Below are 19006 nucleotides of genomic sequence, written 5' to 3'. Positions count from 1 at the left end.
TTTTCTCCCCAGTTAAACCTTTCTGGAAACAGTCTCACAGCCACACTGGCGATGTGTTTTCACGGTGATTCTAAATCTAGCCAACTTGGCAATGAAGATTAACCTTCACATAAAACTTCCTTTAAGGATGTCGAGCTGGCTTCTTGGGTAAAAGGTGGTTGCTGTGCAAGCCACATAACCTGACTCAACTTAAAATTCAATTCCCAATACCCACATGGGAGATAGGGAGAATCAATGCCCCACACGTCCTCTGACCTCCAGTCACAGGCCATGCCTCTCCCTTACACACTCAAATACGTTTTTAAAAGTACTATACACAACACACACTTTTTCTTAAAAGGACAGACGGTCCCAGCACAACAAAGGCAGAAAAAGAAGACAACAGCTCTGGGGAGGATAAGAATAAGAGCAGCACTTTTATTATCCCTTTAGTGACCCTCTTCCCAAGTCCTCGCAGCTCAGTCCCTCCTGCCTTCCATAAGAACCTTAAAAACAAAAAACAAAACAAGACAGCATAGAGGAGCAGGAGAAATGGTTTTATTTGAAGAGCAGTGTGGACATAGGAAAAAAGGATGACAGTAAGGGAGGGGACCCAAGGGGCCAGCACTTTTCTCAGCAACCCCTCCAGGGGGCTGCCTAGAGATGGGCTGGCGGGCCCAGGCCCAGGCCTAACAAACAAAACCTGGCAATCCCTTGGGAGAAGGTGCCTGGGAAGGAGGGAGGCAGGAGGCCTGGGGTTCCCACGGAGAGAAAGCAAGAAGCCACCTGGTCTCACCGGTCCATGCTGTCGTCCGTAGGGCTGGAGAAACAGGTCTGTAACAGCTTCTCACAGAACTCCAGCTCCTCCTGGATTAGGGTAAGAGAGGAGTCCTGAGCACCTGCCACTCACATTCCCAATGACAAGTGCACTCGCTGATCATGGTCACTTGCCCTGCTCTGTCTTGAGACCTCCCAGACTGGTCTGTCTTCACATCAGCCCCATTTGTGGATGGGAAGAACTGACTCCTATACTAATTAGATTTTTTAAAGTCTATTTTTATGGGGATGGAGTAAAAAGTGTTTATGTCAGTGTGTATGCATTCATGTGCACGTGTGTGAAGACTAGAGGATCCCAGAAGCCCTCCACCCTGTGTGTGCACACGCATGTGTATCTGGGTATGAGTGCATCCATGTACACATGGGTGTGGACACCAGAGGTTAACAAGTATCTTCCTCAACTGTTCTCCATCTCTTTCCCCTTTCTCACAACTTAGCCTGGGCTGGCTTGGCACTAACTGTAGACCAGGTTGGCCTCAAACTCAGAGTGCTAGGGTTGAAGGTGTGAGCTAGCCTCCGTCTCATTTCCATCACTTTCCCACTGAACCTGGGATTCGCTGACTCCACTGGACTGGCTAAACTTGAACCCTAAGGGATCCCTTGTCCCTGCCTGAGTGCTGAGATTGTGACTGTGCCCTGGGGTTTGAACTCAGCTCCTCCTGTGCAAGCACTTTGCCATGTCCCCTGCCTCAGAAACTTGTACCAGTGTCTACACTGGAGACACTGGAGACAACCTATACCTCCTATAACAGGTGAGTACATCAGGGTCTCAAGGTTGAGCCACTTTGAGCTAACACAGTGACAACGTAACTAGTAAGAGGCAGTTAGATCAATGAAGCCATAAAGCCATCCCCACCCCACACAGCAGAGCTGTGATGGAGGAAAAGTGCGTCACAATAAGCCTCCTGCTGGGCACAAGGCACCCTTTAGTCCCGGGACCAGGCTGGCCTCCAACAGCAGACATCTGCCTGCCCTGCCTCAGTGCTACTTTGTATTTCTGAGAATTATATATAAGGCTTGGTCTGTTTGCCTATAGGTGGTGGGGCAAGGCTGTATTTGGAACAATTCGGCTCAGGGTCTCCTGAGTTACCCAGTCTTACCTATGTACTTACTCAGCCATCTAACTGAATGTTGAAGGATGCTTATCACTTCTGTGGTACATACTATCTAATCAGTCTAATTCTCCTTCTCCACTGAGCATGTGGTTCAGTGAGACAACAGGAGGAAGCACAGTAGGGAGAGAAGGAAGGCAGAGACAGACTGAGCCAGCCACAGGCACAGGACCCCCACCCCCACCCTCCTACCTGGTACTCCTCATGCTGCTGCAGCAGCTGGCAGCGGTGACGGAGCAGCTCCTCCAGGCCCAGCTCAGGCTCCCGGCATTCACGAACACCCTGAGGGAAGTCTGTCACAAGGCTAAGGGAAGACAGAGGAGCAGACTAAGAACGTCATCTGCAACAAAGACCACAGCCCAGCACCTAGCCCCTCACCACCGCTTCTATGGGAGCCAAGGCCCTATCATGAGTCTCAGCTCTCCATCTATAAAACTGTCCATCCAGCTGCTTCCCATCCCAGCAGTGACTGTCAGGTTTGGATGGGGCCTGCCATGATGTATATGCTGACTCCACCAAGTGTGTTCAACTTTGACACTGTGACACACTGTGCTCAGCTAGAGAATGGTATGACTGATTAGGTTATTTTAAGAAATTTTGGTTGAGTGGTGGCGGCATCTGCCTTTAATTCCAGCACTCGGGAGACAGAGGCAGGCAGACATTAGAGTTTGCCACCAGCCTGGTCTACAGAGTGAGTTCCAGTACAGACAGAGCTACACAGAGAAACCAAACAGAAAAAAACCAAAACAGAAACCAAAAAAGAGGGAGGGAGGGAGGGAGGGAAGGAGGGAGGGAGGGAGGGAGGGAGGGAGGGAGGGAGGGAGGGAGGGAGAGAGGGAAGGAGAGAGGGAGAGAGAGAATCTTATAATGTGGGAGCTGGAGAGATGGCTCAGTGGTTAAAAGCACTGGCTGCTTTTCCAGAGGACCCAGGTTCAATTCCCAACACCCACATGGTGGGTCACACAAGTCTGTGATTTCAGTTCCAAAGTTTCTGACACACACAAACATACATTCTAGTAAAACACCAATGAACATAAAATAAAATGATATATATGTGTTTTAAATTTATATATATATATATATGAAATCTTACAATGCTTTTCAGTCAGTTTACAATTCTGTATTAGGGAGTGTTGTTTTATAAAAAGATAAGGAGAGAATATGTTTTGGTAAATGTATAGTCGGGTGTGGGGAAGAGGGTGCCTCCGAGGGCTCATGTTGAGGCATCCCTTCCCCCTGAGGGACCAGAGTGTATTCAGGGCATGGGGAGGGGAGGGGAGTTGAGAGGGCAAGTAGAGGCAGAGAAAGGAAGAAGGGGTAAGGAGAGGAGAAGTAAAGGCCAGCCATAAGCAAGTGGAGAGTGGAGGGATGAGCAGCCCCTTCTATAGTGAGTCAGCCATAACTGGAGTTGCCAGGTCACTGTGGGGCAGAGCTTAGACAATGCTAACAGGCAGCATTCTGGGCACACGGCCTGCACACTGAAAAGGCCAAGAACACTAATTTGTTCACCCTGTGAACTATAAGAATGACTTTTCCCTCTCAAGAACTGTGAGGAGATACACTGTGTGATCCCTGCACCTCTCTGGCTTCCAATCTTTTTTGTCTCCTACAGTGATAGTTCCAGTGCAGGGTCCCAATATAGCAGACTAGTGCCTGAGCTGCTCTTGCTGTGGGAACCCACACAAGGCCCTCTCCCCCTTGGACCCCTCACACCTACCTACACAGGGCTCCAAGCACGTGCTCATGGAAAGGACTATGTTCTGTCCTCACAAGGGCCACCAGCTGCTGGACCATCCCCATGGAGCACAGGGTCCCTCTGTGCTCAGGGTGGCCCACCAGGAGGTTCTGAAGCAGGAATGCCGACTTGACCTTCAGCTTCTGCACTTGCTGCTGCATGGCCCTCATTAGCACTGAGAATCCATCCAGGCGGAGGAACTGCAGCAACCCAGCCTCCTGCTCTCGGACAAGACCTGCAGGGAGAAGCAGAGCTCTGAGGCTCCAGTCACCATGGCCTCCATCATCAACAGCACTAGAGTTATGACCATCAGCACTATACCCATCACCACCGTCTCAGTTACTACAGTATCCGCACCACCACTCACTATTATGATTGCTGCCATCACAATTAACCTCATTTCTAGCACCACCATCACCATTACTAAACCCATCAATATCACCATCATCACCATGACCACCACCACCATTTCCATTAACCACCATCATCCCCTCTACTATCACCATTACTACAGCCATGAACAGCAGCCTCACCACCATATCATTATTACTGTCAGAACCAGCAACATCATTACTACGCAATCACTACTTCCATCAACCAGCACCACCATCACCAGCATCACTTCAACCATCAGTACTACTGTCACCATAGTCACTATCATCACCATCCCACTGTCAGCACCATCATCAGCATCATGACCACCACCACCATCACCACCATATAGTTCATCGTCATAACCCATAGCTCACCCTCTTAATGCATATAACTCAGTGGTTTTTAGCATGTTCACAAGCTATGCAACCATTGCTATCACTTAACTCCAGAACATTTACATCGTGCTGGTACCCAGTGGATGACATTCCCACTCTCAGGGTCAGTTTCTTCCCTATAGGTCTGCCCTCTTGGATACCTCATGCGAGTGGACTCATGCAATGTGGAGCCTTTGTATCTAGTTTTGTTCATTCAACTAAATGTTTTCAAGGTCCATCCATGTAACCTGTCTTTTGCAACTTTGTGGGTTCTTCTTTCTTCCATCCTTCTTCATCCCCTTTCTTTCACCCTTTCAGTCCCCTAACACTGGATAAGAGGGAAAAAGGGCAGAGGGAAAAGAAAGGGATCCCTGAATAAAGTGAGCGGTCAGAAGGGGGCGAGCAACATTTCTGTTACACTTCTTCCTGCTGAATAAGGTGCTGAGTTCCTTGGGGCAAAATTGATCTTCAATGTCTAATTTCTTCTTCTTGTTTCTTCTTTGTGTGCACTATTTAATAAACCATGACCAAAAGCAACTGACAACCACCTCTGCCTCTTGGAACCCTAGCAAAATTACAAATGCCACACAATCACAGAAACTATCCGCAGCTGGCAAATCATGCCCCCGTTAGAACATGAGGTAAGTCACAGCTGCTTTGGACAACCTGAAGCAGCCCCACATCCCACACCTGGGATTAAAACAAAAGCATTCTAGTATGTTTATGCTTTTTTAGAAAAGCCAAGTTTTGTCTCTATAGAAGCCCACATTTTTATGCATCACCACCTTTTACTCCTCACATGCGTCCTACAGGTGGGCGCTCCTGGGCTCCCACTTACCTATTTGCTCATTCATTTGGTCATTTACTTATTTTGGTCTTTTTCTATTTGTGTACATAATACATATGTGTATATATGTGTTCTTGTGTATACATGTGCACATACATGTGGAACCCAGAAGTCATGTCTGATGTTGTCCAGAATCACTGCCCACCTTGTTTATTGAGACAGGATTTCTCATTGAACTTGTAGCTTCAAAAGTTACAACAGGCTGGAGAGCTGGAGAGTTCCAGGAACTATCTAATCTCTGTCTCCCCAGTTCTGGATTACAGCCCCAGGCTTCCATGCTTGGCTTGTTACATGGGTACTGGGCATCTGAACTCAGGTTCTCACGATTGCACACATTTTACTAACTGAATCATCTCTCCAGACCTTATTTATGTGTTTTAAGATGAGGTTTCATATATCTCAGTCTGGCCTCCAACTCACACAGCCAAAGATAACCTGAACTCTTAGTTCATGACTATCTCTTGCTCCAGTTCCAGGTGACTAAATGCCTCTTCTGGAGTCTGGGAGGTTTTTCTGGACTCTGGAGGTTGTGTTGTTGTTGTTTGGGGTTTTTTGTTTTGTTTTGTTTTGTTTTTTGAGACAGGGTTTCTCTTTGTAGCCTTGACTGTCTACAACTCACTCTGGAGAGCAGGCTGGCCTTGAACTTATAGAGATGCGCCTGCCTCTGCCTCCCAAGTGCTGGGATTAAAGGTATGTGCTGGCACTATTCAGCTGTTCGGTGTGCACCTGCACTCTCAGTGTTTGGAAATGAGAGGTTTTCTGTCAGTCCAAATCCACTTTGGTCTACACAGCAAGTACCAAGCCAGCCAAGACTATGTAGTGAGACTCTGTCTCAAAAGCTGAAGAGTTCTTGTGATGGTGGTGGCAGCTGCTGTACATGCCTTTAATCCCAGCATTCCAGAGCCACAGGCAAACAGATCTCTGAGTTTGAAGCCAGCCTGATCTACAGAGTGAGTTCCAGGACAACCAGGGCTGTTACACTGAGAAACTTTGTCTCAAAACATAAATAAAAGAAAAAAGAAAAAAGAAAGTGATAATAGCCGGTCACAGTAGCACGTCTGTAATCCCAGAACTCAGAATTCACAATCATCTTCAATGACAGTGAGTCTGTGGCCAACCATGGCTACCTGAGACCCTATTTCAAAAAATAGCTCAAAACAAAACTAGGTAAGATAAATAAAAAACAGTCCATGAGTAGGAGACATGAGGCTTTACAAATTCAACTGGTAAACACAGCCTGGAGGCTCTACCTCCAAAACAGGACCAAGAGGAAGGATGGTCCTTGACCCTAGGGCTTCTTCATCTGGACATGGTAAGCATTCAGGGCTAGGCCAACCCACACTGCAGAATGGACCACAATCATAGCTAGATGAGGACTAGAACCCTGACCTCAACTCGGACAACTGAAAATACTCTGCTCATTACCAGTGTCCCTGAAGGGCACCAGTCACCTTTCCATGAGGACCTTTTTCTTCCTTACCTCAACCTTCATTCTCCTCTAGGTCATTAGCACAACCCTCACCTCCCACCTTCCATGAACCCCGCCTGAGCTCCCATGTCTTCTCTGCAACAAGGGAAAGGTAGAATGGATGCTATTGCTCTCAACTGACAGCCAAGGTCATCAACAGCTCCACACTTCTCCCTTAAGAAGGCTACACTTACTCTGTGCTGAAAAGCAATGAGCTGCCAAGACAGAAGGTGGTTAAGTGAACATTAGCACATGAGAGACCAACCCAACACATGTGCTAGGTTCCACCTATGTGGCTGCAGACATAGGCTCAAAGAGAGTGGCACTGTTAGAAACTATGGTCCTGTTGGAGGAACTGTGAATGGACTTTCAAGTTTCAAACACTCAAGCCAAGCCCAGTATCAATCTCTCTTCCTGTTGTCTGCCAATCCACATACGGAACTCTCAGCTACTTCTCTGCACCAGGTCTGCCTGCATGCTACCATGCTTCCCATGATGATGATGACGGACTAAACGTCTGAACTGTAAGCCAGCCCTAATTAAATGCTCTCCTTTATAAGAATTGCTATGGTCATGGTGTTTCTTCACAGCAATAAACTGTGTCTTGAGACAGCTGCATTCTGGAAAAGTCAAACTTTTTAGGGGTGTGACAGCCAGGCAGGGCAGAAAGGTTCTAGGCAGTGAAATGTTTCTGTATGGTTCCATTGTGATGGATACGTGTCATTAGATGCCTGTCCAAACCACGGAGCACACAATATGAGCTACAAATTGTAGATGAGACAGCAATGTGGTTTATCAGTTGGAGCAAACGTAACTCTCTGCTGGGGTGCTGCTGATAAGGAGGGAGGCTGTCTGGGCATGAGACAAAGGGTAAGAGGAAATCTCTCTATGCCTCCCACTCTGTTTTGCTGTGAACCTAAGACTGTTCTATGCTGGGGGATACGGCTCAGTACTTGCATAGCATGCACTCAGCCCTGGGTTAACCCACCAAAGCGGGCATGTTGATGAATGTCCGCATTCCAGCTGTAGAGAACGTCGGGCAGGAGGACCAGAGGTCAAGGCCATCCCTGGCTACAGACCCAGTTGAAGGCTAGGCTAGACCTTGTGAAACTGTGTCACAAACAACGAGGGCTTAGTGGTAAGGAGCATTTGCTGTTCTTCTAGAGACCTGAGTTCAGTTCTCAGAACCTACAGCAGGCAATTCACAACCACATGTAACTACAGTTCCAGGGGATCTGATACCCTCTTATGGACACTACAGGTACCTGCTCTCCCAAGTACACATGCGCATAAATACACATAATTAAAAACAAAACAGAAAGATCATTCAAGTTTAAGGCCTGCCTGGGCTATATAAGAGGTGATGAACCAGGTTACACACCGGCCTACAGAGAAACTGTCTCAAAACACAATGGGCCACCAAAATGGCTCAGCAGATAAAGGCACCTGCCATCAACTCTGATAACCTAAGTTCAATACCAGGAACTTAGTTGGAAGGTGAGAACCAACTCCCATAAATTGCCTTTAGACCACCACACGTGTGCTATGGGCACACATGCCGGCGCAAAGGAAAAAAAAAAAAAAACCTCTAAAACAAGAACCAGATATAGAAGCACACACTTGTATCTGGGAGGAAGGGTTACAAGGCACTGACTAGACAGCAAGTCTGAGGCCAGCCTGGAATATGCAGGACCCTGTATGAAAAACAAGAGACAAAACAAGACTAGTAAGACGGCTCAGAGGGCAAACGCAATCTGTAGTACAGTGCCAGTCTGGAGATCTTCAGGTCCCTCATGAATGTAAAAAAAGAGATGACTCCACAGTCATCCTTGGGACACCACACATATGTCAATGGCACTCACTGCCCCCTCTCCAAAGGCAGTGCTTGCACACACCTTTGACCACAGCACTCGGGAGTCGGAAGAAAGAGAATCTCTGAGTTCAAGGCTGCCCGGCCTACAGAGCAAGAGTTACACAGGGAACCCATCTAGGGGGCAGGCTGGGAGGAGAAGCAGCAGCAGAAGCAGGATCATGCTCACAGGAGCTACATGTTTGTCTCCCTGTCCTTCCATGTCCCTCCCCAACCCCAGGCCTGCACACCCAGGACTCCAAGTGACCCATCTCGGAGTCTTTCTGAAACCCTTTCTTTGTGCAAACAAAGAACCACTTACAAAAAGTGACAGGCGACAAGTCTGTGACTTCACAAGAGGGATAGGAACGCAGTAATGTCCCTGCCTTAGGCAGTAGAAGCCCACGTGACCAAGCCCAACCAGTTCCTAGCACAGAGCTCTGGAAAGCAGCCACATAACACCATATTACAAAACCATCCAAGGAAGGGCAGACACCACTCAACTGTGCACTCTACTTCAGAGTAAAATGGCAATGTTGTTCTATAGCTCCCCACTGCACTGGAGAACCAGCCATGGGAACCACACAGCAACTTGAGGCTTCTTGCCTTCCTCAAATGCTTCCTTCAGCATCAGGCAACCTAGAAGACAGCACTAACAGCAGAGCGTGCATGGGGCTCAGACAGTATTGCTGCTCTGGTCCTCATGATGACCAGAGCCTCATAAAGGGCAAATTCAAGAACTACAGAAGCAGGGCTGTTCTTGAGCCCTGATTCCCAAAAATGGTGAGAGATGACAGTCACTACTGTGTAAAGAAAAGAAGAAAGAGGACCAAAGCAGTCCAAGATCAGCTGGCAGAAACATCCAAATGGTATGTTACCAGGTACATGAAAATGAGCAGAGGAAGAGAGGCTTTGCACATGTCTGTATACTACACACACACACACACACACACACACACACACACACAGACTTACAGAAACATGTATGTACCATGTATAAGAATGGGACCAGGTGGTATGGGTCAGGGGCTTTTCAATTCATAATCTTTGTACCTGTTAAGACTCTGAGCAATGTAATTTTTTACAGATTTCTGTTTTGTCTTCATTCTTTTTTTCCTCTCTCCCTTCCCACCTCCCTCCGCCTCCTCTCTCCCCAGGATCTTATATAGCTCAGGCTAGCTTTGAACTCACTACATACCCAAGGACGATACACACAAGGATGACCCTGAACTTCTGATTTCTTGATTCCACCTCTTCACCTCCCAAAAGCTGATAAAGTTACAGGCATCTGCAACCATACCAGCTTTATATGGTACTTGGGGTCAAACCAGAGACTCCTGGATGCCAGGCAAACACTCTACCAATGAGCTACATCCCAACTGTTTATTATTAGCCTTGAAAGTGTAGCTCAAGCTGACCTCAAAAAAAAAGTTTTTTTTTTGAGACAGGGTAGACTAGGCTGACCCCAAACTCAGAAATTCACCTGCTTCTGTCTCCCAAGTACTGGAATTAAAAGCATGAGCCAGCTGACCTCAAATTTCCAACAGATGTGTACCAACATTCTCAGTCAGACTGGGGATCTATGTCAGTTGGTAGTCACAAATTCTGGGTTCAATTCTCAGCACCTCAAGAACCACGCACTATGCCACACAGTACTGGGTGCACATCTATACTCCCAGAGCTCTGAAAAGATACAGGCAGGAAGATGAGAAATTAAAGATCATCTTGTGGTACAGAGAGATTTCAAGAGTTCAACCTGGTTAGGATCCTGTCTCAAAAATGGAAGGGAGCCAGGAGTGGTGGTGCACAGCTTCAATTCCAAAACCTGGAAACAGAAGCAGGCTCAGTGCTAGGTAGTTACAGGACAATCAGGGCTACACCAAGAAAACCTGTCTTGAAAAAGGAAAAGAAACAAAGAAAGAGAAAGGAAACAGTCGACCCTGAAGAGATTACAAGGAGTCCCGTTATGTCTTAGCAAGCCTACCGTCAGGTACATACCCCCAAGACTCCCAACCCCTGCTCACAGCAGCAGAACAGACAAAAGGCTGAGACAACCCAGACTCCTACTGGCAGATGAATGTTATTCAGCCATAAAAGAAATGAAGTACTGCCACATGCCACAGCAAGGATGGACACTACACTCACTGAAAGAATCCAGAAGCTAAAGGCCATGTGAGGCACACCATTCACTTTACAGGAAAAAACACACAAAGAGTCAAATCCTCGGACACATTAAACAAGAGCCTACAAGAGCTGGGCTTAAAGGGATATGGAGAGAAACTTCCGAATGCCTACAGAGTCCAGCTAGAGGTGTTGACTGTTATCAAATTGAAAGGGGGTGTACAACCTTGTGAATACACTAAAAAGTACTACCACACTACACTCTACAAGGATGAATTTAGCGGGGAGTCAGGCCTAGGCTGTAACTCAACCGACTGGGAATATGGAGACAAGAAGATGACACGTTCAAGGTTTGCTTGGATTGAGGAGTGAGTTCAAGGCCAACCTAGGAAAACTTAACCAGATCCTGCCCTCAAAACAAAAGGGTAAAGAGAGTTAGGGGTGTGCTTCAGGATACTTGTTTATAATATACAAAGCCCTGGGTTTGATCTGCAGAACCCAAACCAAACATGGTGATACATGTGTGTAATCCCAGCACTTCAGAAATGGTGGCAGGAGAATCTAAAGCATATGACTGTAGGAGAGACAATAGAATTCTTAGATATTCTAGCCCAACTTCTGCTGGGGAGGAGCAGGAAGAACCATATGCCTCAGTGTGGTCACTGCTAAGTTGCCCTTGCTCTGGTAAATAAGCACCCACCTCATGAAACCAACCCTAACTAAATGCAGTGGGTCACAAGAACAAAACAACCAGAGACATGAGAGTAGGAGGGAGACGTTGGCAGAAAATCTCTGTGAGTTTAATGCAAGTCTGGTCTATAGCTAGTTCCGGGACAGCCAGAGCTAAATAGTGACAGCCTGTCTCAAAAAGAGAGAATTCCTGATCTTCCAAAGACACTTAACATGAAGGGATATTGGATTTTGTCAAATGCTTTCTCAGCATCTGTTGAGTTGATCATGTGATTTATTTTCTTTGAGTTTGTTTATCTAGTGGATTATGTTGATGGATTTCTGTATATCGAACCATCCCTGCAGCCCACTCTTCCTACCAATTCAATATAGTAATTGAAGTCCTAGCCAGAGCAATTGGACAACAAAAGGAGGTAAAAGGGACAGAAATTGCAAAGAAAGACGTCAAAATATCACTATTTGCAGATCACACGATAGTGTACTTAAGATACCCCAAAAATTCCACCAGAGAACTTTTACAGCTGAAAAACAACTTCAGTAAATTTACTGGGAAATGTCAGGGGGGAAGGGGGTAGGAGGGATGGGTGAACACTCTCATAGAAGCAGGAGGGGGGGTGTGGGATGGGGGTATGGAAGGTAAACTGGGAAAGGGGATAACATCTGAAATATAAATAAAATATATCCAAAAAGACTTTGAATTTCAAAAGAGATTATATATTTAATTTTATATAAATTATAAAAATAAACCAAAAAGCAACATAAGCAAGCACTCCAACAAGATGAATTTTTTTTTCTGTCCCCAAGCTGGCACCTAAATCTGTACTACACTTCTGCCCATACCCTGGTTTCCTAGCTTCATGGCAGTGAGGACAGACACCATTCTCATAGGGCCACAGCAGTACTCACTAGAGACTCTCCTGTCTGGAGAAGTGCTGGTTGATATAACTGGCAGTCTCCTGTGTCTCCAGTGAACACCACAGACACAGTTCAGTATCCTACAAATGATCCCCAAGAAAGTGAACTGACCCAAAACACTGACAAGGATTCTGACATGTATGAGAAGCTCAGGCTGGAATACAAGGTTATATACCACCACTATCAGAGCATGGTTAGTATCTAGCTCTGACTTCCCTATCTGGCTCCTGCACCTCTCACACAGTCCCAACAGGAATACAAATCAAAAAATAAAGGAAGCACCCCAACCTTTTCTCCCCTGTGGATCCAGCAAGCCCCACCCCTGTGGTCAACACTGGCCCCAGGCCCTCCCCCTACGATCCTGGGACACTCACAGGAGATGGCGAAGAGAGCCTTGACTCGTACCGTGTCGCAGGAGTCCCGGTCGAGCAGCCGAAGTAGCTTGCGCAGGGCACCCAAGCCCAACACCTGCTCCTGGATGGCTGCCACATTCTGACTGCATGTGCCGATAAGCTGGGCCGCCCTCCAGCGCAGCCCTGCAGCCCCTGCCTCCAGGTAGCGACCCACCAAAAGGTGCATGCCTGACAGCTGGCAAAAATCTAGAGAGAAAGAGGAGAGGAGAGAAAACTGTCAATGCCCCCAATTCACAGGCTGACCTCTTACTCCTTAGAATTTAGAGACAAGGTGTGAGAGGAAAGGCTGATGATGAGGATGATGAAAAGATTCGGAAGTGAGACAGGCCTAGAGATAAGTTTGGTTGGTAGAGTGCTTGCCTAGCCTTCATAAAGCCCTGGATTTGAGTCTCAGCACCACATACAGCAGGCATAGCGGTTTAGTCAGCACTAAACAGGAAGCAGTAAGAGCCTAGGTTCAAGGTCATACTCAGCTCCACAGGAAGTATAAGGCCTTTCTAGCTTACATCAGACACTGTCACAAAACAAAGACTGGAAGAAACTGGGGTACATTCCTGTAATCCCAGCTACCCAGAAAGAGGAGACAGAGCAGGGCATACTAGTGTGCTCCTTTAATCCAGCCTTGGAGACAGAGGCAGGGGGAGCTCTCTGTCTGTCTGAGGCCAGACTGGTCTATGTAGTAAGTTCCAGGACAGACTGAGTCGCATAGTGAAACTGTCTTTAAAAAATTGTTTTTTAAAGCTGAGACAGAAGGACTAAACGTTCTGCATGGGCTTCAGAGGGAGACTCAAGGCCAGACGCAACAGCATTCTGAGACCCTGCCTCAAAGCGTACAATGCAAAGATGGCCAGCAATCTACTCAGTGCAGCTGCCTTGCCCGGCATGCTTGAGGTCTTCCATTATATCCTAGTACCATACACAAGTTCTGAAACCAGGAGGTGATATTGCAGAATATTGTAAATGTTCTGAATGGTGCCCAATGTGCTGGCACAAGCCTGGAGTTCCAGCACTGAGAAGGTATAAACAGGAGGAAAGCCACAAATTCAACGTACACTAGGATGTTACGGACAGTCTTCAAAAAAAAAAAAAAAGTGAGCAGCAGTGGTGCACAACTCTATCCCCAGCACTCAGAGGCAGGGAGCTCCGAGTTCCAGGCCAACCTGGTCTACAGAGTAAGTTCAAGGATAGCCAGAGCTACACAGAAAAACCCTGTCTCACAAAACCAACACCCCTCCCCAAAAAAGTAAAACAATAAATAAAATAGATGAATACTTCAAAATTATATACTTAAGATGGTTACTTCTGTTTTGTGACTATTTAATATTTACATATTTATTTATTTGTTGAGTGTGTGTGCGTAGGTATATACATGTTAAGTATGATTTTAAAAGTCAAGTCTCTGGGCAGTGTTTCTCTCCTTCCAGCATGTTAGTTTCTAGAACTGAACTCAGGTCACTGGGTGGCAACACTTTTTTCCCACTAAACCATCTAACTGGCCCATTTTGTGATTTTTTTTTTAACCTCAATAAGTAAGTAAGGTTTAGAAACTAGGCATGGTGACACATACCTGTAATCCCAGCACTGGGGTGTAGAGGAAAGATCAGGAATTCAAAATCAACCCCAGTTACACAGCCAGCACGAGGGCTGCCTAGGCTGCCTGAGAATTTTCTCCACAACAGTAATGAGAAGAATGTGGGGCTTGAGGAATGGCTCAGTGGCTAACACTTGCTGTTCTTGCAGAGACCCACATTCTGTTACCAACACCCACATACAGGTAGACTACAACTACCTGTAACTCCAGTTCCAGGGCTTCTGAAACTCCCCTCTAGCCTTTGAGGGCACCAAATATTCATGTGGTACACTCAAATACATGCAGGCACTCACACATAAACATAAGATGACTTTAATCCTAGTTCTCAGAAGAGAGAGGCAGGTGGATCTCTGTGGGTTTGAGGACAGCCTGGTGTGTATCCACAGTGAGCTCTAGGCCACAAGAGTAACACAATGAGACCCTGTTTCAAAAAAGGAAAAGGGGAAGGGAGGCTGGAGAGATGGTCCTGTGGTTAAGAACACCAACTGCCTGCTCTTCCAGAGGTCCCGAGTTTAATTCCCAGTGACCACATGGTGGTTCACAATCATCTCTAATGGGATCCAATGCCCTCTTCAGGTGTGTCTGAAGACAGCAACAGAGTACTCATATAAATAAATCTTTTAAAAGAAGAATTAAAAGAAAAGAAGAAAAAGCTGGTTGTAGCAGCAATGCCTTTTAATCCTAGTACATGAGAGGCAGAGGCAAGTAAAGTATCTGTGAGTTTGAGACCATCCTGGCCTACAGCATTCCAAGGCCAGCTAGGTCCATATAGTGAGATCCTGTCTCATTAAAAATAACTAAGTCATATATATGTATATATGTGTGTGTATACCGCATACCCCATGATATACCCTCACTCAGGTCTCTCTCTGATCAAACACTCTACCTCAGGGTGGCCTCAGTTTACCACTCCACCCCAAACCACCTCCCCTCCCACCCTTGAGAAAGTAGCAAGCAAATTAGGGAGTAAATATCAGTCCCAGGACTCATCAGGGAAGTAGCAGAACAAACCTGTCACCACAGGGACTTGGTGGGGTATGAGGAGGGCTTTGTTCCTGTGCTAACAGAAGGTAGAGGCCGGGAGGAGCTGGTGGTTCAATCTAGGAGAGTAGGGATGAAGGCTGATCCAGACAGGATGTGGAACACTCTGGAGAGAGCTGGGGGAGGAGGGTACCTGCCGCATTGTCCATGTTCTCGCACAGGTCTGCCAGCAGCTCTAGTGCCCCTTCACGCTCCTGTTGGTCAGTGGCCAGCTCAGCTTCGCCAGCAGTTGGTGGTGTGGCCTGGGACAAAACCCGGAGGCAGTTCTTCATCTGCTCCACCTCTTCTCGCTGGCCACGGAAGGCAGCCGACATGGCTTCCTGCAACCATTGGCGTCTCTAGGGGAAAAGGGAGAAGGATGGGGAGAGAAGTCTCTCAATGATTGCCTGCCTGGGGAGTGACATTAATAGGACAGCCAAATGCAAAGGCTGATGGCTCTTTCCATCAACAAGTATCCTATTCCATCTAGGAGCCATCTTGGAGGAAGCATAGGAGCCTCTCGTTCTATAGTGCAGTTTGGCTTCCAACTCACAGCATCCTCCTGTCTCAGACTCCCAAGTGCTGGGATTAATAAGCATGAACCACCATGCTCAGATGGTTACAGTTTTTACTCATGACTTTTCTAGGTACTAGGGAGTAATCCTCAAACAGACTGATTACAGGGGAAAAGTGCTGTGCAGGGTGTGTGCGTAATGAACACAAAAGAAGCCAGAGGTTAAAAAAGAACATGTAGTGTGACATGACACAGCAGATGAGAAGTGTGTAGTGTGACATGACATGGCAGTATGAGAAGCACTGTGGAGTAAGGTTGAGCAGTGGAGCATCATGGGAGTGGAGGTTGGCCTGGAGAACTTAAATGGGGTCATCTTGGAGGGTCAGGTGTCAGCAATGAAATAGGCAGGAAACAGCCAAGCATATACTAGGAAGAGGTGACCACCAGCAAGCTAAGGTTAGGTGAGAAAAGAAGACGCTGGAGAAACCAACACCTCCGGAAAGGAGCAGGTTGGATCTTATACAGTTGTCAAGCCCTAGATTTTGCTCTGAATGAAGTGAGTGGGGCTTTGAAGGGAGGTAGAGACATGGACTGAGAAGCGTTAAGAACAGAGACAAGAAAGCTTAGTAGGATCCTAAGTGGTCACACAGGGAAAAGGTTATGGAGCAGGCTGTGGTGGCACAGGCCTCTAATCCTAGCATAGCTGATGGTGGAGGCAGAAGGATTAGAAGTTCAACAACAACCTCAACTGTGTGAAATATGGCTAGACCCTGGCCTCTGAAAAGAGACCCAATTGTGCAGTTAAGGAATGTAAGAAAGGAATCAGGATGGTGCAGGGGCTCTGACACAAGCAACTGGCAACTTTGGAGGCAGAACACAAGACCCACTCCTTTCCCAAAAGATGTCAGGTTGAAGATCAATCACTACACAACCAAAGGTTGTGACAAGCTAGAGAGTTCTGTATTGTGACAAATGTCCTGAGAACTACATGAGTTTGAACAGCATCCCTGGCCTGCACTTGCCACCAAGTTGGGACAAGATGGGCTCTCGAGCCATGCCAACTGTCGTCTGGAGAACTAAACCAACCAGAAAGGAGAAGAGAATGAGAAGTCAGCATATGGTACAATCAAGACAAGGGAACCCTGAGGAACTGCAGAGACTACACTGTCCCCAAAAGAGAGCTTCAGGACTGAAATGGCTACCACATACCTGTAAACCGAGGATTTTGGAGGTGGGGGCAGGAAGAGCAGAAGGGTAAGGTCATTTAGGCCAGCCTGGTCTGTATGAGATCTCAATCTCAAAACAGGAAAGAAAGGGGAAGAGGCTATAGGTTTTGAAATCACGCTCCTGGATAAATTTGGGCAAACTGTCCCATTGCCCTGTGCCTATTTCCTCCTTGTACTATGAAGATTTAATGACACATGTGTATAAATTTTTCTATAACTTAACTGAATTACTATAATATTCTATGTATCGTAAATGTCAGCTAAAAAATTACATGTAAAATTCCTATTAACCTTCAAGACAATTCTGTCAGGTTTGATTATGGCTATTCCAAATTCATTAATTAAAAAAAAATCAGATGAAGAGAAAGGACATGACTTGCTCAACCAAGGTCATGTTTGGCAACTAGCAAAGCTCAACTATATAATATGTTGTGTAGGGTCAGTATAAACTGGAACATCAGAATTGCCTGATGAAACACTATCACTACGATTATTATTACCATCAATTCAAAAATGAATGAAAGCTTGAGGATTGGAAAGATTAAATAATATACCTAAGGCCACACTTGTGGGGACAAGGCTGAATATAGTTCTGCCTGGGTCCAGAGTACCCTAGCTTTCTTTCTGGCTTTTCCCTCATCATGAGACTAACCTGTCTCCTAGCACAAAGTACTTCAGTATCAGACACCTCCCAGTATCAGACACTTCACAACTGACCTTCAGCCTACCATGATGCCACATTTAGACTCCTGCTCACTACCCAGGAAGACAACAGCTTCTAATTTACTAAACCACTCTTCCCAAGACACTTATATGCCCAGGATCTTCACCCAAGCTTCTTAGGTCCTCATACTTTACCTCTTCACTCATGGGTTCTGGAGGGGGGTCTGGCTCCTCAGATCCCGCAGTAATCGCCATCTGCAGCAGGCCTTGGAGGTTCCGCGGAGGCCGGGGGTTGCCTGAGCCCCCCGCCGAGGAGCCACTGCCCCCAGACGAGCAACCCTGGGAGGCCGGAGGCAGCGCGAGGGGGAGGCGACTGCCCCCTGAGCCTTTATCTGCCATGGGCTTTCTATGAAGGAAGAATGTGTTGAAAGGAAATTGATGGTCACCGGTGAGGCAGCTCTGGCGCCCAGATGGGTCGACTCTTGAAGGTCTGGTGAAAAGGTGGAGTTTTGAAAGTGTTAGGAGTCTCCTCATGATCCCAAACCATTCTGGCTGCAACCACCTTAACCATAGCCCCCTTTCCTTCCTTCATACCAACAGGACCCTTCCCCAAATCTAGATGTCCCTCCTTGCTCCCTAGCAACAGGCCCCACCCATTCCTTGGCAACGAACCCCCCCCCCCCGCAAGCTCCCCAGCTTGCGTCCTTGTCTCTTAGCAACCCTACTGCCCCGCCTCTATAGCAACAAGCCTTCCCTCAGTATCCTTAGCAACAAGTTTCCTTCCTTGTCTTTGAAGAGGGACGCCCCAATGGGGCTGATCTCACCTTGCCGGGTATAGAGCGGCCACCACGCCTAAAGACAGACTAGCCTGCACCTGACTCTGTTGGGCGCCGCCATCTTTGCCGGAAATACGCAAGTCTCAATCGGAAGTGCCTCACTCCAAATCTGTTTGCCCGGTTCTAAACAGCACCTCTTGGCAGATGCGGCACTTAGCTCCGCCTCTGTCGACTAGGCCACCACCACCTCTTTCCCCTTTGCCACGCCCCTACATTCGCGCCTTGGTTATAAGCCTCGCCCCCTAGCTCCTCTGTGTTCCTAAATATGGATTCTCCTGCGAACTCCTCCCCTCCCAGACATAGGCCCCGCCTACGCCCATGTTCCCCGCCTCTGTTCTAGGCCTTTCTGCTGATCCAGGCAAGTGCCGCCTCCTAGCACCTGGAACTTCCGCTTGTCCAATTCGGCCACGCCCTTTCTCGGCTGCTGCTCAGGCGGTTTTG

At 47.2% G+C, this 19006-nt stretch overlaps 1 protein-coding gene across 1 annotated transcript; it reads right to left on the bottom strand.

The window, feature by feature from the left end:
- Positions 1–630: 630 nt before the first annotated feature.
- On the bottom strand, positions 631–18673 carry HSPBP1 (HSPA (Hsp70) binding protein 1). The gene is made up of 7 exons (XM_080941616.1): positions 18554–18673; positions 17925–18219; positions 15481–15685; positions 12677–12901; positions 3646–3898; positions 2121–2232; positions 631–846 (listed from the first exon to the last, which is right to left on the bottom strand). Exons 2-7 carry the CDS (start codon positions 18126–18128, stop codon positions 772–774), a joined length of 1074 nt encoding a protein of 357 aa, XP_080797742.1. The 5' UTR covers positions 18129–18219; positions 18554–18673; the 3' UTR covers positions 631–771.
- Between the last annotated feature and the right edge of the window lie 333 nt (positions 18674–19006).

This window comes from Micromys minutus (genome assembly GCF_963924665.1).
Source record: "Micromys minutus genome assembly, chromosome: 30".
Taxonomy (NCBI): domain Eukaryota; kingdom Metazoa; phylum Chordata; class Mammalia; order Rodentia; family Muridae; genus Micromys; species Micromys minutus.
The sequence above is the reverse complement of the archived record's forward strand: the minus strand, read 5'-3'. Positions and strand labels throughout refer to the sequence as shown.